At 38.7% G+C, this 21,995-nt stretch overlaps 1 protein-coding gene across 10 annotated transcripts in view; it reads left to right on the top strand.

Annotated features, from left to right (window-relative positions):
- The window catches only part of sqd (RNA-binding protein squid), a 69,753-nt gene extending 50,140 nt beyond the window's left edge, over positions 1-19,613 (top strand). For 2 of the 10 annotated variants that reach the window (XM_067154670.2, XM_067154668.1), the window contains exons 8-11: positions 792-887; positions 11,630-11,698; positions 14,327-14,443; positions 19,187-19,613. In XM_067154670.2, the coding sequence (XP_067010771.1) occupies positions 792-887; positions 11,630-11,698; positions 14,327-14,403 (242 nt within the window). In that variant the 3' untranslated portion in view covers positions 14,404-14,443; positions 19,187-19,613. Of the gene's footprint in view, positions 1-791; positions 888-11,629; positions 11,699-11,792; positions 11,831-14,326; positions 14,444-19,186 lie in introns of those variants that run through there. The other 8 variants (XM_067154669.1, XM_067154675.2, XM_067154674.2 and 5 more) reach the window with 8 other exon arrangements.
- The last annotated feature ends 2,382 nt before the right edge of the window (positions 19,614-21,995 follow it).

Below are 21,995 nucleotides of genomic sequence, written 5' to 3'. Positions count from 1 at the left end.
CCAAACAATATTGTCAATGCGGATGAAACTGCATTGTTTAATGTGTAGCCCAAGCGGACTTGGTTTTATAGTAGAGAAATGCGTGCTGCGAAATGGTACGATGGTGGGGGTCATTGTACTGTTGCAATGCACACGGTGACGGAAGAGAGACTGTCCCCTCGTCATAGGAAAGTTTGGTTAGCCAGTGGTTTTTTTTTGCTAGGGACCGACGCAGATGGGCTTTATGGCGACAATGGCCAGGAGTGGGAAGGAGGCGGCCATGGCCTTAAGATACAGCCCCAGCCTTTGCCTAGCGTGAAAATTGAAAACTGTGGATAACCATATTCAGGGCTGCCGACAGTGGGATTCAAACCCACGATCTCCCGGATGAAAGTTCATAGCCGCACGCCTCTTCCAGAATGGCCACAATGTTTTAAGAGAGTTTGGCGCTTTCATTGCAAGTATACATAGTGATCGAATTTGCTCTGTGGCATGGTTGGACTAGTGTTAATATTCATTTTTATGCATATACAGTTGGTTGGCTATTATGAAAAGATGTATATTTGAAAAGGTTTAATTGTTTATATTTTTTCGTTCCTTGTTACTGTTCTGCCCATGAAATTTAAACTACCTAAAAGCTCAGTGTCAAGTCATTTTAAAAGGTATTAACTAAAAGGGTGAGGGGTATATTGCCAGTGTAATGTAATGTCAATGGTATATTGAATTGTCAATTGCTTAGGAGAAAATTTAAGTTATTTTAACATGCATCTACGTTGAACTGTTCTGATAATTCCTCTTGAATGAATTTTCAGGCTATGGTGGTTATGACTACTATGGCAGTGGCTATGGAAATTACGGAGGTTATGGAGGATACGATTATTCTGGCTACCCTGGATATGGCAACTATGGTAAATAGCAACATGTCTACTCTGCATGTGTTAATGGGATACTAAAGGAAGCTAATACTGTGGTGGTAATGTATTTCTGTTCATGGGTGAGGGACCCTTCTGATGTCTTGTTCTTTCCTATAGAATTCTGGTACATACCTTTAATGTTGGTATGGTTGTGTTCAAGGGTAGTTCTCTTCCCCTGGCTTTCTTGTCACTAAATTCCCAAAGTGGAGTGAATGTTACTAAGAACTGTGAATTGATTTAAATTCGGGAATGATTCTGAAATGGTAAAGTGAGATGCTCAGTTTTAGTATTTGATACGTGCTTTTAACATAGAATTGCTACTGTGGAATAGAACCAAATCTCTGGTAACGGAGCACGTGTTTCTTCAGTATAGATTTTCTGCAGTTGCTTTTGCTTATATTTAGGGGAAACAAATAAGTAATGTAATGTTGAAACAAGGCTTGATGTAAATAGTTTGTGTTCTTTGTTTTAAAAAATGTTCAGTGCATTAAACTTTGAAAATTTTAATGTATGCTAGAATGCGAGGCGTTCTTAACTACAGTTAATGATACTAGGTTCTAAATTTTGTTGTATACGCTGGTTATTGGTTTCTTGGCAGTGACCGGTGCTAGGTGCAACACTGCAAGCCATAGTCAGTATACGCCTCTATTACACTTCTAACCTTGTCAGACTTACTTGATCTACAACATACACAAGTCTTGGATGCTTTGAGTTGCGATGAGCCTATCCACCATGAGAAATAATCGTGATGCATGTTACAAACAGCAAAATAGGCTGTAATATGAAACTAAATCTTCATGGGCATACTGTATTTCCCGGCATAATTGTCGCACTTTTTATATCATAATTTTCAAAAAAAATAGGTTGCGACCATTATACGAAGAATTTTTAATAAGAGTACTTTATTTATAACTAAATTGTACTTCATACAAATTTAAGATGCATGTAATACTCGTGTTTATACATCAAAATAATTCAAAAAGCCTAAAACAAAACTCATTATTTGCAACAATTCGGCAAACTTTTTTCCAACCTGAAAATAAAAATGAACCTATAAGTTAATTTTCATTAATTTGAGTATTAGTTAAAATACACTTGCAAGGAATTATCGCTTTGTTGTCAAATACGGACTTACAGTACACAACTTATTCCAAATCATCTGTGTCGCTATCGCAGGTTTCGGCATCTGACGAGTCGTCCTCGCAGCTGTTAATACCAGTATCAGATTCTTGGTCTCTGCCACACTGAGTCATTTTCGGGTCCGTGTAGTGCATTCGGAATCCCAGTCCTTTTGAAGCTCTTGGAGACTACCGTATTTACGCGAATAATCCCCACACCCTAATTTTAGGTAGGCTTATTTTGAAAAAAGAAATGCCAACTTTGACGCAAAGAACCGCATCCCAATTTCGTGCCTCAAATCTTTTACAAAATGTGCGGGTATTTTTCGCGTAAATACGGATAATTACGCGAATAATACCCGCCACCGAATAATCCTGCACCCTAAATTTAGGAAGGGTGATTTTGAAAAAAAAATGTCAACATTGACGCAAATAAAACCCGCATCCCAATTTCGTGCCCCAATTTTTTAAAAAAATGCGCGGGTATTATTCGCGTAGATACGGTAATTCAGGTGGTATAAGATCCCAACTCGTCACTCACGAGCATAGCAAGCCCAAGGGTGGACACCTTATATTTCCAGCAGGCGTCAGTTGCTGATCGCCGCTCATCATCCACTCGTAAAATTGACGTAAGTGGTCTTTGTAGGGTTTATTAATACGTACGTCTAGTGGCTGCAAAGCAGATGTTAGGCTGCCAGGAATGACTGTCGTGTCTTGTTTTTACGGAGAAGTTGCTTCACTTCGTTCACAAGGTGACCTCGGAAACTATCTAAAAGCAGAGCTGGTTTTACAAGTGCACCGGGTCTTCTACCCCACACAGTTTTAACCCAGTCCAGCATGGGTTTTACGTCCATCCAACCCTTTGGTTGCACTCGTACGTGAATTCCACGGGGAAACTGTATTATTAGGCATAGTTTTCCTTTTGAAAATGATGCAAGACTGTAACTTTCTTCCGCCATTCCGCCAGCTGTAACGGCTAGCATTGCCGTGCATTGCAGCTTCTCACTACCGCTGGTATTCATTAATACACACTGATCCTTTTAGCGCAACAGTGCTGTTGCGAGGCACATCGGAAAAGATTGGAGTCTGATCGGCATTATCGATTTGAGAAAGTCAAGTACGAAGGTTAATTGCGCAAACGTATGACAAATGGAACATTCTCAATTCCCGTGGAGGGAATTAGATTTTATCACCAATAGAGCATGTCAGATGTCTCAACGTGTCGTCGCATGAACTCTTTAATCCACCTACGACTCGCCTTAAACTCAAGTTATGTTGTGTTTGCACACTACCTCCCATCCCTTAATTTGTAACATTACATATGATACACTGCAGCCATTGCTACGTATTTCATTGACGTACAAACTCTTCTTTGTCAAAATTATAGGAAACTTCCCTGTTTTACGATCTCTTAAACGTGCGTCTAGAAGGGTTTGTGTTTTTTAATTTCCGCCGGTCACGCACCAACTTTTCATTGCTGAAAATTTTCTTTCTGCAGCTCTGTTCCCATGCTGTTCAGCGAAGGCAATTATACTTAGCTTGAAGCCCGCAGAATAGTTTCTATATTTACCCACAATCGCTTATAAATGCGTCACATGTTAATGTTTTGCAATATAAATGACTTTCCATAATTGTTAACTATCAAAACAAATTATTTCCACAAACACCCCAAACACAAATTAAAAGCTTAATTCTCATGCCACATGTCTACAGTAATCACGTCAGTCACAAATGCCTCTGATCTGTCCATTCCAGAGCAGCCAATACTGTTAGGCAGCAAGGAAGCATGCAGCAATTAACAGTTGAGCTCATTGTTGCAACATACTAGTGCGCTTGCGCAAAGCTTGCAAACCGGAGCACGGGCGTCTTCATACATCGCTTTAGCTAGCGTGGTGTGGATCCGAGACGTCGGTAACATTCATTTTTTTTCAATTTCTTTTAGACATCTGGTAATTGGCTTAATATTTCTTCCCAGTTATTGATTTTACATTACTGGCCAGTTTATAAAATAAAACTTCAATGCTATTGGTTAATAATCTCGACTCCTTGGGTAAAAGTTTTCATCCCATGCCTGTACAATTATGACGTGGTAGTAAGAAGTCTAGCGATGACAACTGAGACATCGTAAAGTTTGGCTGACCGTGAGCTGAATAATTCCGTAGAAATCAGCGTTATAGTCTTGGATTTCACTTTGCGCAATAACACAGGTGGCGGTCCCGAGTGTAGGGGTAGCGTGCCTACCTCTTACACGGAGGACCCGGGTTCAATTCACAGCCGGGTCAGGGAATTTTACCTGTATCTTAGGCGTGGTTTGAGGTCCACTCAACCTACGTGATTACAATCGAGGAGCCATCCGACGGTGAGATGGCGGCCCCGGTCTAAAGGGCCAAGGATAACGGCCTTGAGGATTCGTCGTGCTGACCATTCGACACCTCGTAACCTACAGGCCTCCGGGCCGAGCAGCGGTCGCTTGCTAGGCCAAGGTTCTTAGTGACTTGCGCTGGGGTGCGGTTGGTTGTAATAACGCAGAATTCTGAGACCTCTTGTGTACTAGAAGACAAGTGTGTTGGTACCAGTATTTCCCGGCAACGATGCCGAAAAAACGACGCCTTACAGCATTACGTATTTCAAATGAGAACTCGTATGTGTGGTGAATAAATTGTACACTGTCTCCTGACCATGTTGTCAAACTGCTGATAGCCTACTGGGAAGCCATGCGTCGTACATATACCGGTATTTTTTATTTATACGTTGTGCAAGATCTCGCAAATCTGACTGTTGCCAAATTGCCCATAAACCATACCCGTATTTAAATTGCACATTCACGTGCAACTTAAATTGCAGTTTATGTACCTTCTAACCAGATTGGTGAACAAAATTTGGACGTGCGACAATTATGCGATTAAATGTTTAAAGTCCGATTTTTAAAATTGAAAATAAAGGATGCGACGATTACGCCAGGCAGGCATCAATTTTTGGTAGCAAGTATCTCATAGTGCATTGGCACTGCCAGTGGCGTCAAGTAGCCTACGCAGTGACTGCCACGGTATGCACTAGCCATGCGTCTTGATAGGTCTGCTAGGTACCAATTGATGAGCCCAATCTAGCACACGGGCAAAACGCTTGCACCCAGGAATGAGTTAGCTGGAAAATTAAAAAATGTCCATTAACGGACCATTTATATTGGTATTATAAATTTACTCATTCGGGACAGGTATTTCAGATTCTGTATGGTAATCAACATCTATATCAAATGCCCTCATGTCTGAAAATATTTCTAGTCTTTCCATATCCCTGTGGGATAGTTTTTTTGTATGTTCGTTACTAAGTTCTTTTTCAGTGTCCCTAACGAAGTTTCACCGTATTATGAGTAGGAGAAAAGCTGCATCTAAGAACTAGAAGCTACTCCTACACTGCAAATACTTAAGTTGCAATCTGTGGGAAACTCTAGCTTATTTCTTTTAGTATATTCATTATGACTGGAAATGATGTACCCATCTTTGTAGGAAACTTCCTTCTGGTACTTCTAAAAATGTTTTTTTTCTTAGTATGGATTATTCTATACCTACAATTTTTAGTTTTTATACAGCAGTATAGCTTCAAACAAGTCTCCTTGTTGCTGCCATTTACAGCTGTTACGAGGTTTATTCCAGGGTTGGTATCATTTTTATATAGATATTAACAATTTATTAGTATTCTTAATTCTTGAAGAGAATTAAGTCCACTGAACAGGAGGGATAGCACATCACAGATACTGGACCACTGTTTAAAGGAAAATGAGTTTTGCTGTTGGAAACCAACTCTGTTTTACAGTTTGAAAGCACTTGGAACTTTCTTGCATTAAGTATTGAAAAATTCAAATAGCATTTTTTAGCAATTTAATGTACCTTATTTAGGTAATTATTCCTCATAGGATTGTTTTTAATGAAGTACAATATTTTCTTTATTGCTCTCCACTTGGGAGTGAAAGACTAATGGTGGTTAAAACTACTAACAATGGAAATAGGTCTGTAGTAATCTTTTTATTTAATGAGGCTTGTTTGGCGGAACAGTTTAGAGATCCTGCTATAACCTTTGCAAGTTTTAACTTGCAGGAGGGACAAGTTTTTGCACATGGCTGCGTTTGTATTAGGGCAACACCTTTTCTGCAGGGGAGAAGGAAAGGGGATATGTTGACAAAAATGATATGGATTTACTTCATTTTTGTGTATACATGCATTTTACGTATGCTTACCTATCAACTCGACTGATTTAGGCGGGAGACTCCAGATTTTCAACAGTTTTCCCGCCTCCCGACTATTCCATTATTTATCCCGATCTGGAGGAATAAAATTTATTGCATATTATGTTCAATAATTCTATAGCCATTCTAAGAAACCTAATCATATTAAATATGCTATATTACGCAATATTTTGAATACCTACTGGTACCATTCTAGTGGTCGGTGGATGACCAGAATTACCCAAGGCAGTGTGGTGTCCAACTGTTGACACGGGGCTCTTGAGCGAATTACTGTAATTATGAATAAGACAAATGCTCTACAAATTATTAATACACATTTGTGTAATGTTGTCTTCTTCCAGATAGTTTTTATCTGTAAGTGGATTCCCACGATATACTTCCCCCGTTTACATCCGTATTCATTGAGTCCCTTGAAAAATATTAGCGGGGTAATTGTGTAGGGGCATGGTTTTGGCTTTGAATTATCTGGATGTTGGTTACACTTAGTGTTTTAAGTTGCATGAACTTAGGACTGCCTCATGCGAACCCAATTGATAACACTAGCCTGAAAAAAACCTTTTTTGTGCGGTAAAAACGAAAATAGGTGGGTTTATGAATGTCTAAGCGGAAATGGAGAAAAGTTGACTTTTGGCGTATCACGTCTGGTTTAGTGGTAATTTTACAAAATGTTATTTTGTTCTTATGTAAAATTGTTGATACTTAGTATTGATTAACCCTTAAATATTGACGTACATTTTCAGTGACATCAACATGGACGTGAGGTCACTGAGACCGCATGAAAATTAATTTGACTACGGAAGGGACGGTTAATGAGATAAATTGCTAGCTGCTTTTATTTGAATAATTTCACTGAACCCAAAACCACAAAAATATTTTCCATTTGTTAATTTGTATAACCCTCATACCTTCAGATTGCAGTCACAGCAATTTTCGTTATTCAGACTACACTGTTCCATTTAAACACACGCATATCCTTTACACTATCAACAAAAATTGACCCTAACTTGGGTATTAAAGATGTTTGATAACCACTGCACTGAAAATTGACGCATTAGACTGATCTCTTATTGGGGTGGAAATTGCAAGCACTGAACTTGGCCCTCAATGTTACTCTCACTCAACACATTTGAAGCAGATCTTCCTTGTACACTCCAAGCATACTGGTTTTTCACATCTGTAGCACTTGTAATGTTTTTCACAAGTTATCCGTTTTTCAAGCTTCTCCTCGGAAATGTTGATACGCTCAGCAGGGATGCTCAAAATTCTAGAGATAGCGCCTCGAATATCTCTTGGGATCCTGGGATTTGATAATCTTATGTGTGACCTAGTGAGTTGAGCAGCAAGTTCTTTTAGAAAATGTTGCCTGGTCATTTGGGGGCTCTCGCGATAGGACTGATGCAAGATATTCGCATTCACAGCTGCAATATCGATGATACGGAAGAAGACTGCCATCGGCCACCGTCTTGTTGTTCTACCTGTGTAGTAGTTGGCTGACATCTGATCCTAAGTATCTACTCCAGACTTCGTAGAATTATAAAACTGAATCATCTCTTCCTTCCCCGTGTCCGCAGCAGTTGCTTTCCCATGGTGCATAGAGGATACTAACAAAACAGCTTTCTTTTCGGAACGTGTGAGAGAAGAGATGTCTTTCGTGAAGCCATACACAGAGGAACTAACCTTTCTCTGCTTAGAAGGCAAGAAGTTAGTTGGAATTTCCTTGTTCTTTCTTACTGTCCCAACAGAAGGGAGTCCCCTTTTCCTCAGCTCCTGAACAAGCTCCACTGAGGTGAACCAATTGTTGGCTGTCACCCAGGCCGCTACGAAACTCATCAGCTTCTTATCGCAGCTGCACGGTTATTTATGACATAAGATAAATACAGTGGAGAGGTCATCTTAAAATAGGATACTGCAAGCAAATATACTGGCAGGGCGATAAGCGAGGTGTGGCACGTGTTCACGCGGTCATGTTGACTTCACGTCCATAGTGAAGGGTTAAATGTGATGTATTAATGTAAATTTCAGCTTGCAAAGGTAATCATATTTTGCATGCATATAAATGCTGCTTTGTTAGTAAGTAGATGGTTTGTATTATATTTTAATGTATATTGAAATTTGTGAAACTGAAACATAAAGCGCATATTTAGTTTCGGTTGTATGGTTGCTTTTAAATTAAGATAACCGTACCTTGAATAAAAATTACATGGTTGAACATACATTGTTTTGTTTACATTATGTGCAGGTTAGATTCACACCTCAGTCTTTTCCAGTTTTCTGTGGAATTTCTGGGTTTTTGAAGTTCTTGAATGATCTCTAGAAGGGTCGTCTCGTGCAGTCGGCCATGATATTCACATCCCAATGTCCCTGATAGCGTCGTGCATCTTTGAGATCCTGACGAAACTTTTCCCCTTGTTCACTGACAGCTCCTAAGTTTGGAGGGAAATAATCCAGATGTGAAGCTAGTAAATGAAGCTTAAAGGCTCTTATTACAACAGTTCCTTATACTTTCCCAACATTTTCCTTACAATTTCTTTGTATTGAGGGTCCTTAATGTTGCCAAAGAATTTAGTCACGTCATCGAATGCGTTCCATGCCTCTTAATTTTGGTCATAGTGTCTGTTAAATTTTTACTCTTCATCAGTTTACGAATCTGTGGTCCATCACATACGCCTTTTAACTTTTGCGCCTGATAATGAGGAAAATTTAGTGAATAAATATTGGAAGCATAGGCTACTTGTATCTAATGCCTTGACATACTGTTTCATCAATCCTAATTTGATGTGCAAGGGTGGAAGTAGAATTTTTTCACGGTAAATAAGACTTACATTCAAGACCTTTTTGGATCATGGTTGTAGTTTTTTCCTTTCTGGCCAATTCACTGTACCCCAATGTTTATCCCCTGCCCTGCTATCCCATTCGCATAGGAAACTGAAATTTTCTATAGCCTTTTTGTTGTCTCGGCAACAATCCCAATGATCTTCAAATCACCGCAAATTTGCCACCCATGCCACTAGGATCATACTTTTCCTCTCCCAATTGACGTAGAGGATTTGAAACATCCGTACAAAATAGTTCATCTTCTGGAGTATAATACTTTTGGACTTATCTTGGAAAGGAAACCGCTTTCAGTCCATCATAAACATTGCGTAAGGGTTGAGGGCAGCGATTTCCATTAGAATTACATATTTTCTATTTTACTGAAGAATCATGTTGGCTAGTGTAATTCAAGGTGTGACAGTGGTACTACGGCCGGTACTGATGTTAACGATGTAATTTGCGATGGTACGCAGAAACGTGAACGCATGGGGTAGGGCGGGGTGCTAAAGTAGTTTCCGATGTTGGTGTGCAGTTGTGTTTAGGATAGTTTGGTAATTGTAGCAAAATTCATACAATACTGTACTCAGCATTGAGAGTAGGCTGGAAATAAAACACTGGGTTATTGTAATGTCCCTCTTCAGGGGTCAATAGAAAGCAGGTATTGGCTTTTTGTTGCTAGTCAGTTTGCAACAAATTTTTACAAAAAAATCTCCCTCTTGCTGCAACAAATGTAGTCTTGGAATGGAAGTGAATTTGTGTAAATTCTTAACTGATCACATAACTAGTATGGTTTAGATAACCAATATTCTTTCCTAATTTAAAACTAATATGAAATTCTTCCGTTAGTTAGTGGAAAGCAGTACCATACGGTTAAGGTTTTGGCAGTGAGGAATGTGAACACTGAAAATTATTTTTAGTATGTTGGTACAGGTTTGAAAGGGATTTGTGGCTGTTTCAGTGAGACTTCGGCTCTTGGAACTGCTTGAAGTCGTTCTGAGGTGCACTCATATCCTCCGTAGCTTTGACTAGAAACCCTGGTCAGTTGCTATAAAAACCGAAAATTTTATCCTAAACATGTTCAGATGACTGAAAACACAACTTTTTTAAAAATAAATGTTCCTCAGGTTGCAAATTGAGGTGTAAAATATTGATTATTCGAAGCAGGCTCTTGCTCAGTTCAGTGCCAAACAAAAATATTTTAAATGCTAATCATAATCAGGTCTTTAAAATCTGGCTTTGTGTTTTTTGTTTGTGGATTATGTTGCATAGATTACGTGGGTAGACATACTATAAGAACAGTTGAGTAGATTGTTGTAATGTTGGCAGTTTACATTAAGGCATTGACTAGATCTAAGGGCCGGTATTATAATCGAAATTGTTGGTTTAGTTTAAACTTTAGTTTATCTGTTAGTTGCATATTATAAAACTTAAACGATTTAGTTTAGAGATTAATTTTACTGCTACTCATCTACCGTTTAAACTGAAGAGAATACATAACCTTGTAACATGGCAGAATGAAACGATCTCTATATTTTTGAGGTGTTTGAAGAAATACTAAGTGATGAAGAGGTGGTTTCAATTATTGAACGACCACAGGCTGTTTTTCGAACAAGGGCAAATCACTTTCGTAGTTTTTAAATAGGATTTCATATATGGATTGAAACAGTTTTTAAATAGTATTAGGGTTTTTTATCCACCATTTTCCTTACAAGAAGTAAACAAAACGTTGATAGTCACCTTTTCTCGCAAGTCACTGCTACCATGATCATATATTTCCTTCTTCACCTCCGTTTGACTTAGGCCGGCCATTAGACTCGGCATTGGTTTAAACTCAAGTTACATTTTAACTCGGATCTTCAGTTTAAACTTTCATTATAATACTGGCCCTAAGTGGTACTTCAGAAGATTTACCAAGAGGTATTTAATCTGGTGGTAAGAGGGTATTTGGTGAAATTTACTAGGAAACTGCCAGAATTTGTTGGATTTGGAAGTTTCATGGAGAGGAATGGTGGGAGAGTAGGAATGACTTTGCTGGGATGAGAATGGTAGTGGCATGGGAACTGCAGAAAACCACAATAGTCTGTGCAGCAGGATATTTGTTTGGTTCTTGGGAACAAATGCATGCTTGGAAATCTGTGCTGAAGGGAAAAGTAGACCATTCCCTTCTGCCTAGTTTATACTTCGCCATAACCTTTGCTACCAGATGAAAAAATTGCCTTCCCATGATTACAGAATAATTTTCATGCCTGGTTCTAGAATGCTACTTTTATCAATTGATGCAACTTTGTTTGTGCAATCCTTTCATCTTGAGAAGATAATACTGTGCTTAATGTTGCTTTTCAATTTCTTTTCCCATATTACATACCTTTTGGGAGAGCTGTAAAGTTTGCTATAAATATTGTGCTTTGTTTCTATCCACTCTGATGATAGAACCGAGGTCAAATGCTACTCAGTATTTTGAATCTGATGTAGGAATCGGGAATTATGTATTTACTGGCTATCAGCTAATTTGTCTGTAGCTGGCAAGTGTCTTGACAAATGTTTGCATCTTTTTACTCTAGACTATGGAAGCTATGGAAATAGTTATGATGGCGGATACAGTGGTGGAAGAGGTGGTGGCCGTGGGAAAGGTATAACCCTAAATGTTTCTTAATTGTTTGAATTTTGGACTCCCCTTACCCTTTCATTAGTCTGATTTGGTGTTTTATTTTTCGTCTGTTCTAGCTTTCAGTAACAATTTTTGTTAACACTAGCTGTTCGATTTCTCCAGTTAAGTTGTCTGAAATCTTTAGAACCTAGTTCTCGGCTTATATTGAAGTTCATTTTTTCCCATCCCGTCGCTTCCTGAAATGTGTGCTTGTATTTTCTGTTTAATGCTTGATTTTGTTTGGGTTAAGGAACTGCTGACTGGATGAATGGTTTGCAATGCTGAGGTTGATTTAACATGTGGGATACTAACAGACATGCTTAATGTGTGTTAACACTACTCTTGCATGTTGCTGCATGGCCTAGAAAGTTCTTCCAGCATCGGTGCGAGAGTAAATTTCATTAGGCACTTTTGGGTAGATCAGAATAGACTTGTGGGATCACCACACTATATGCTGCACCTCGGGAATTTGCGGATTGTGGTGTGAATGTTTAGCCTTCTGATCCCTAGATTTGAGCTTGCATTATATAAACACGCATTAACGTGTCATCTTTGATTACTGGTGCTATATTTTGAGGTACCTGCAAGTTTTCCTAGTGCAGCTTTGAGTAGCATGCATTGTGAATTGTACGGCATTGTCATAACTGTGCTGGCTCAAATCTGGAGGTGTTCCATGTTGTCTTTAGATCTTGATATGGGTAATATTCAGTAATATTTATTGATATTTTAGGTTAATAGTTCCTTCTTTATAACTGGTGTTGTCTAGTAAGTATGCACCTGTGCTATTGAATGTATGGAACGGTAGCTGAAATTTGTTTTGGTCAATTTGTCTTAGTGAATACAATTGAATAGACATTCATTGTGGAATATGAACTCCACACTATGTAAGATTTGAGTTTACACCAGAATGTAATACCTTATTTTATGGTTGATTTAATTTTCCTCCTTTGCTTTCCTTCCTGTAGTTAAATATGCACTTCCTTTTGCGAGGTAATAGAGTAGGGTGATCATTCAAAAATGTCTGCAGACTTCCGTCATAATATGCAGTTTATTATAATATTGTGGGAATCTGTTCTTCGTTTACTTTCCACTTTGTCTTCTATTGGGAGTGTGTTGATTAGTTCATTTATCTTCCAGAAGTGCATATAATGAATTTCAATCCAGACATGTACTCAACGTCCTCATTAGCAGTCTGAAGTTTAGTGTGAGACTAACGTCTTCAGTTTAGAGAGATGCGATTTATTTTAGAAAATTTGCGTGCAATGTGTTGGTCACCACACTTGCTCCAGAAAATGCTATTCCTGAAGATGTCCATTGAAACTAGCCCAGTATGCCAGATACAAGAGTTCTTCATGATCTATATTAGTTTTTTGTGAATAGTTATCAATCTTGCACCACTAAGTTGGATCTGCTAGATTCTTTTGTGATGACTTCCATTCCATTCCCTGACTTTTTTCAATTAGTTGCAGAATTGTGCGGACTGCATACTTTGTACTTGTTTAAAATATATATATATACCAAGCTGGAATTCTCTTATTATACTGAGCCCAGTGAAGAAACTTCATGATGGGGAGCCATCCTGTGGATTCACTTCTTGCCTGGGCTGTTTTGTCCTATGCTATTATTTACTTGATATCCTTCATTTATTGCGGAGCAAATATAATTCTCAGTTTGGCTGTAATTGATTACACCTGGCATGGATGTTCGCTTAATATGGTGGCAGGAAGGGCGTGGAATGTTTGCAAGGTATCCTAATTGTAAGCATTTGTAGTGTTTCATTGTGGCATTCTCAATGTGTACCAAAGTTTGGTATTGCTTGATGCAGGTTTTTAAATGTAATAAAATAGTTTACCTTATGGTTTCTTTGAATTAGTAAAACTGTAGCATACTCTGAATCAGAGTTTAGCATTTAAGTTACTCTTTAGATTTATGTACTGAATTGTACAGTCCACTTGGACAGAAATAGTTTTTATTTGTGGTCCATTCATCACCTCAGGTTGTGTAAGGAACATCTCTATCTGGAAGTATTACATGTTAATCTATTGCAGTTTTTCTGTGAGGTTGTCATTTAAAGTCCAGGAATTTTATGCACACGGTGTGAGAATTTCTTGTTGGGGGTTGTCTTGTCTAGGTTTGAGCTTTGAAGAAATGCTGTCTCATACAGTGTGCAGGGTAACACAAAAAGAAAAAAATTGCCATGCATCTTCAAACACACTGTTAGCTACTGTAAATTTTTTCTCACTATAGTTTTTGAAATTACAGTAAAACCCTATTAGATAAACCCTTCCTGTTCTGTGTCTTGTGCTTTTCATCCCATATTATTGAGGTATGTTATGCCACCTGTAATTCTGTATTGAATGTGCTCTATTTGAAAGTCTGTTTTGCCTAGCTTTTGTAAAGGATATACCGATAATTGTGTTCGTGCAGTTATCCTTGTTATAAAACACCTAATTCCATAAATATCCATGTCCATCTGGTAGGGTTTTACTGTTTTAATGCAAAGGGATTTTCTTCAAGCTCTTAAACCAGGCAAAATGCCCTCATTATTTTTTGGCACTTATTTTTGTTCAATGGGGGTGAAAAGCTAACAGCTGGGGTTTGAATGTTGCAGGCAGCACAGGTGGTTACAGTGGTGGTGGAAAGCAGAGGGGTGGGACCCGCCAGGCACAGAGACATCAGCCGTATTAAGTCGCTCGCTCTCACAATTTCATGTCTTGTGTTTGTCTTGGTAAGTAATTTAATAATGCATCATGCATGGTGGTGTTTTTTCCTTTGTGTAGGGTTCTTAATTTTGATGCATGCTTTAAACGAACAAATTCATTGTATATTATTTGTGACTAATCTTGTAAAATATTCATGGGTAGGTAAGAACTTGATGGCAATGATGGCTGGGAATCTTCCAGTTGTCTCCCCAGAAAAGTTGCATTAATGATGAACACTGAGCGTTCTTTAATAATTCTCTTCTAGTGTGATAATTCTGGTTTTATATATTGAGAGCCAGTGACAATGTTGTAATTGGGTAGATTTGAGGACTAGGCTAAATAGGATGATTCCCTATCTTTAGGCTTTATTTAGAAAGGTTTTTTGGCATCATTTTTTCTTGCACAGCAGTTTCTGCAATTATTCGTTCTACCTAATTCATGGTACAGTTAGCTAGAAAATATTTGCTTAGGTGGGTTGATAGGATGTTAATGTAAATCTGTGTGCAGCCATGCTTAAGGTTGCTATGAATCAGTTATGGGAAGCGCTAGACACTGCATGTGCAAGTTATTAAGGTGGGTTGTAGCTTTTAAATTCATATCATTTGCTTCTGTGCTTTTGAAATTGCTTTATCATTTTTCAGTACACTAGTCAGCTTTGCAGGTGAAGTACGCTAAAACTGCTGTGTGCACGATCTTAATTTATGTATAGTGGGTGTTAGGTGGGTTGATTTAAAAGGCATTGATCGGTGTGGATGTATTTCAGGCATTTTCCATAGTTTGGAGATGACCAACTTTAACTCGGATCAAATTTTCCCGTAATTGTCTGGCTCTTGATAGCACTTGAATCCCTGCGTTCAGATCTCAATGTTATAGAAAACTATTGCTAATCACTTATTGCCATGAAGTGAACAGTGAAGTGATTGATGTTTCTTCCACATTGCATGCTGTGTTAGTCAACAAATGTACTTATCGTATTTTCTCGTAATTAACACTTTTTTTATATATACAGTTGAAAACTTCAGACGTCAGATATATAAAAAATATTTACAATTCGTTTACATTCCGAAGGTACATCAAATATACGTACAATTGGTTAGTCATTCGGCGTGAAATTCTGACTTTTGTGAAAAATGAAGTAGGGTACGTCAGGTAAGTTGGGACACGTGGGTTTGAAGTATCGACGCTGGAAAATATTCTTCCAGTTACAATCTGGCAATATGAAGTGAAATAAGCATGAACTCGTAAAAGTACCATTCATGTAAGTGCATAATAATGACATTGCGGCAAAAAAAAGATGACTGTCCAACAGGAAGGGGCAGGGCATCGGAGGAGGGACCTCGATAGATTTCTTCAAACCGTTCGTAACTAAATCTTGTACGTAGGAGTGGTCTGTCCACCCTTTTCCTTGGATACGAACGTAGATCGCTTGCAGAAATTTTACTTTGGGCATTGTTTTTAGTTTAAAAAAGGTAAGGTGCAAGCTTTCTGCCATCACCTGTTTCAGCAAGGATTGCAGTATGTTTTTCGCTTCTGGTAGTGGGTACGCAAACACTGTCCCCTTATCGGTTCGACTGTGTCATGGAAAGTGAATGGTGTCTGGCCTGCGGTTCCTGTTCCGGAGAGCAAATATTCCTTCACTTGACTCTTCTCAGTGACTAAGCGATGAAAATATATTTATTTGTCATTGAAATAATTTGGCTTTTTTAGGCATAAAATTCTTTGGAGGGAAAGTCAATTTCTCTTCATAAAAGTAATCAAGTCTTGGCTAACCTTCAAATCAGAGATTGATTCCACATGCAGCAGCTATTTTTCATCCTTTAAAATACTGCTTTTCGTTGTGACAAAATCTGATATTTAATCACATTAATACTCTACTTTTGGAAACTAGCTGCCTTTCTGTCCGCAAAATGTTAAACTTGGTCGCTTGAAGTGCTCTTTTGCTACCGTAGTAGCGCAGGTTACATTCAAACACTGAATATCTGCGGCCCACTGCCCTATTCCTGTATCTTCCAGCGTAACTGATGCCTGGGAGTTTGTATGATGCAATATTATTTTATTACCTGCTCACTGTGGGCTAAGATATAATTTTCAGAACACAGAAAAGTAATTTCCTGGTCCCAAAATACTCGTGAAATAAGTTTATACCTGGTTTTGCAATAGGAAGGCTGCTGCTACCTGAATAGTTGAACTTTATTTCGAAACTCATCTGGACCTGCATGATGTTACAAGAAGTTTGTGCCTGATACGCAAACATTTCGTTTTCTCCACTACAGAGCGGCCGCTCTTTAACTGCCATTTTGTCCCTGATGAGGGGGCATACTTTATTCAGATCATTCTGCTTGCAGGGGATCAATTTGAAGCCATGTTTCGGGCTTCAGGCATAGAGGGAAGCAGTGATATGACTGATTCACGGGCTGTTCAGAATTCCGTTAAGATACTTGTGAAATCTAGTATTTTAACGTCCACTGATAGTTCTAGCAACATACACAAGCAAAATTCACAATTTTTCCCCCTCAATATCTTCTTTCATATTTGGCTAAACAGAATCATATGGAAGATGTTCGTGAGCCACCTGAGTCAGTGTGCCACTTTAGTAACAGCTTCACAGGCACTAGTGTGTGTGCGTGTGTATTTGGTGCATGTAATCCAGGAAGAAACGGAATGCAGTACGTAATTGAGTAATTTTCACACCTCGGTTAATGCATCCCTATTGATATTGATCAGTCACTCGGATACTCTTGGGGTATCCCTGGCCGCGATTTACTGTCTAAGGCATTACTTTGTCAATTTCTGTTTTTTCATCTCAACAGTGTTACGTGGCTGATGATGTTGATAATATACGAAGCAGGTACCCCTTTTAACCATTAAATTGCCTTAAGCAATCATTGTATCTACTAGGTGAAAAATGCTTAGTTGTGAATCTATTGAAGTGAGATACGGTCCATGAAGCTAATTTTGCTTCCTTGTCCATCGAAACCTCTAATTCATGAAGCTTTAAACCTCGAAACCACTACTTTAAAAGTAAAATTCCTTTCTTTTTCTAGTTGAAGTTTCAGCTTTGCCTATGTGCTTATCTTACTTGTATTCCTGCGATAACTAGGGCTGTTTGGTGCTGCCATCTAGTGGTGGATTCTTTGCAAGTAGTGTTACGCGTTGGAGTATGAAATAAACAGGCAGTATAAGCAGCCATCGATTGCATATCGAGCAGGCCGTGCTAAACATTTAATTGCCATTATGCCTGACAGTAATGATTTATCATATAAATGACCAGTTTTACAGAATTTAAGTTTTAATTTGGTGTACCCAATGACTGTGTTAATGTTATATAACTAGCACATATGTAGCTTGTTAGTTAGGGCAGTCTGTAGAAAAGCAGCTGTGGTTCATCCATCGGAGGTTTTAGGGAGAACACTGCAGTTAAGTTCAGATTAACTAAACTTCTGTAAACCTATCCCAGCTTGACCGAAACTTGTGAAATAATTAAATTGGTCAGCATTGCTTGCAGCAAGCAACATAGTTCTAGTGTACGGCTTGGTAAAGTTCCCTCTTAACATTCCATTTGTTTGCAATGTCTAGTTACAGTAGCTGTGTATTGCCCCATTTATACCCTATTTTACTTTTCATGATCCATGTGGGCTATTTTGGGCTGCAGAATAACTAGTGTTAACTTTTTACAAAATTGAAGCAGTTAGTATTTTGCTGACAGTATTCTGGCAGTAGAAGTGAAGTCAAAATTTCAGGAACAAGTCTAGTCAAAACTAAATTTTAAGAGCAGTATATGAGAATTTAAATTCTCTTTACCCAGCAATTTGCTACAGAGATACAGTTACTTGGACCTTCACTTAAGGTAAATCCATTCCAGCTGATGCAATGCTAATCCAAGCATGGTGTCCTAAATGCTTGCAAGCAGAGACAGACTTTCTTTCGAAGTTTAATTTAGTGAAATGTCTAAATATATTTAAGTCTATGGAATTGCCGTGCTGTAAGAGTTTTTTCTGAATTGACTCTGCCCCTTAGTTTGGTTATCCATAGTTTTACTGCTTTTGAAAACCTGAATACATCAGATGTGAAATGTTAGGTATAATACTCTTAACTTTTTAACATGCTACTTAAGACTCTATACTATTCTAATAGACTCACAATACTTCGGATGTATATTTGTTGTTTGCAATCTGGTATGCAGAAACGGTGATGATACGGCAATATACATGTTGGCAATCTTTAAAAATGCTAGCAACATGAAAGTTAGGTGGAAACATTACTGTGCTTCTTCAGGTCCTCAGCATTAGCGGTTTCTTTCAAGCTCTACTCGTCCTGCAAAATGTTGCCTTGCTTGATTTTACATCAGTTAGCCTATGTGGGGTGAAAGAGGAAGTAAACGAGAATGGTGTGCCTGGTGAATGTATGAACTGTATTTTGGTGTGGTAAATTGAAGTTACATGTAAATTGAATCTTGTACTTCCTGGCGTAATTGGTGAATTGGTACTTTGGTAGAGTTTATTAGCATTTGTAGTATAGATACATTAGTTCTTTATTCTTGTTGTATCTTGATAGCATTTCCTTTTGTAAGGATTAGGGCATTGCTTTCTTTAACGTTTTCTCTTTCAGTTTTCTTATGATTTCACTTGTTAGGTTGGTGATTCATGGTGGTAGATTAGTCTGGTGCTGCCTGATACTTGCACGAGACTATCCCTTCCCAAACATCCCTCATTAAAGCGTCTACAAACTGTAACATTCGTGTTATTAATATCTTCTCGTTTTCTTTCCAGCAGCAGTTTAGTACCGTGTTTCTCCATCGTCTTCATCGCCAGATCGTGTATCATTCCATTTCACAAGCAAGATTTTGATGATTTCCCATGTGGAAAGAATTTGATACAGTTCTCGAACTTACATTAAGTGTTTAAGTGACTGTCGAATGGTGAAAAGTGAAGTATTCGAAATGAACTAAGTGGTGAATTTTTAAATGAACACCAGACTGTGTTTTATTTAATTACTGTGAACTATTGCAAGAGTCAACAAAAGAGGATGTTCGTTTTGTTGCACTCGTGTATCATGAGTCATCAAGATCATTTAAGAAGTTGAAATAAATTGTCTTAGTTATAAAAATGTTTTAATTTCCTGTTGTCGGGCAGGACCTTCCATGTTCTCTCTTTGCGTACGAGTTTATTAGTGATATAATAAAATGAGTTTTATTTATGTTGAGGAGTTTCATTTCAGAAGTCTTACCTTTTGGCGATTCCAGGTTACTTTCCTGCTTCGTTATTGCCCCTTAAGTTTTAAACTTCTGCAATGTGAGAAAATCACTGGTTGGGAGGTAATGTTCTGGTTTAAAGCACATGTATTCTCTTTGAATTACATGCTTGGAAGATAGTTGCAGCATGCATTACATTGCTGGAGTGTTGGCATCCACACATTTCATGATTTCCACAACCATAAGGAGGTGCAGGGTAAGGATCAGTCCCAAGAAGAGCAACATTGGCAGATGATGGTTTCTTACGATTTGAAGTTCTGCAATAATTCAACCATGGCCATTGAAGTTCAAAATTGACTTGCAAAGTTATAGTGTTTAGTTTTGGCAGGAGCACTGTTCAAGGATTACAGAGCCAATCTTCAATCCAGAAGAATGGCTAAAGGTCTGAAAGTTGCCAAAAGGTATTGCACAGCTTGGCTTGGAGTTCTACAAGGGAGCATGTGGGTCTGCAATTTGGCCTACGTCCACGTGATGTTAGAGAATGGGTTTGGGGAAAAGTGCATTCCCTCGCAGGATCTTACTTTGCATCGACATTTCTTTCAAGTTTATAAATATCTTGGAGACATTACTGTAATATCAATTGAGGAGCTAGATGCAATAACAGCGCAAGTAGACTAACGCTGTTATTGCATGAATACCGTTTTTTGATTTCCCGGTCCCTTTACTACAACCTGGTCCTAGTCTTGGTCTTAGTTCGCTAGGGTGCCGATAGAGGTCAGCTCACTAAAACCAGTGCCATGCGCTACGCTGTTATTGCATGAAGCATGCTTCACGAGTGGCACGTTCAGTTGCCGCCAGTTCTTTGGCTGGAGATGTCAGCGAGCGGAAGGGAAGGTTTTGTGGCTAGTGCAGACAAAAGGGTTGATGTTCTTTCACTAATGAATTACTTAAAACCTAAAAAATTTTGAGTGGTATGTGAAAGTCATGTCTGTGTGTAATGATTCCCTAGAGTCTGCTAATGCGCATGTGAAAGATGAATCATCCTGATTTTGGTCAATGACGCGGTATACACGTATTTTAAACAAGTAAGATGTACAATGTCTAAATCCTAATTACAGTAGAACCTCGATAATTCGAAATCGGTTAATTCAAAATCCCGCCTAATTCGAAGAAGCTCTCGTTCCCAGAAACGTGAGATACAGTTTTGCATGTTATTTCAATTGTTTAATTCGAAATACGGATAATTCGTAATTTCGAAGTACAATGTCGGCCCCATTACCGAAATTAGACTTTTAATCCGAAACTGCCTTTACGTTTTAAAACAATAGTATGTTAGAGTAATTTCAACTGAAGATATATCCGCTCCGCGTCATAGAACGCCCGTTCCGGAACATGGAGGGGTAGCTTTCCGCACTTACACTCACTTCGGTGGGTCTGCTGTGCGCTTCATGATTGCTGCCTCTGTGGATCCGTGGTAGTGTCGGCCTCCGGATCCCAAGATAGCGGGTTCAAACCCAGCAGAGGTAGTCGGATTTTTGAAGGGCGGAAAAAAGTCATTCGACACTCCATGTCGTACGATGTCGGCATGTAAAAGATCTCTGGTGATACATTTGGTATTTACCCGACAAAATTAATTAAATCTCAGCCATAGACGCCCAAAAGAGATCCGGTTTACTCTGACATCTAACGGACCTAGAGTAAAAACGGAACGTCGAAATTTGACGAGCAGACAGCCAGATGGCGTCAAATCGAAATGTCTGCACACGGTAGCTGAGGCCATACGATGATTATTATTATTTTATGATTGCTAAGTTGAATGAAATCGGAACTCTTGTGTGTTCAACCTTTTAAGGAACGCCGTAATATCACACAACACACTGTGTGCGGGAAAACAGAATCCGCGAACACTGGCGATGCCGACAGTTGACGAAAAAAAAACGTGGCAAATATAATAAATTCGTATGCACCGAACAATACTGACATTGTCGGTGAAACTGCATTGCTTTATTTTAATGCGAGCCCAAACAGTCTTATTGTTTTAAAGGAGAAATTGCCAGCCGGGAAATCGTAGTGTGAGGGATGGGGGTCATAGTAGTACGTTGCAATGCACATGGAAGCGAGATACTTTATTCCCTCGTCATTCGTAGGAAACTTCGATAAGTCACAATGTTTTAAGAGCGCCGGGCACTTTCCATGCCAGTACAAAGCATCTATAATAAAAATGCAAACAGTAAAGAAATCCAAGGAATAAGGCATTTGCACAGGGAACCGGCATAATTTATCCTAGTCTTTGAATTGTGCGATTTTTTTTCTTTCGTTGCGTGAGGTTATGTTTGTCAGTGATTTATCCAAGTGCATTATTTGAACATTGTAAATGCACCTTGTTG

Source organism: Anabrus simplex, chromosome 10 (assembly GCF_040414725.1).
Source record: "Anabrus simplex isolate iqAnaSimp1 chromosome 10, ASM4041472v1, whole genome shotgun sequence".
NCBI lineage: Eukaryota > Metazoa > Arthropoda > Insecta > Orthoptera > Tettigoniidae > Anabrus > Anabrus simplex.
The sequence above is the reverse complement of the archived record's forward strand: the minus strand, read 5'-3'. Positions and strand labels throughout refer to the sequence as shown.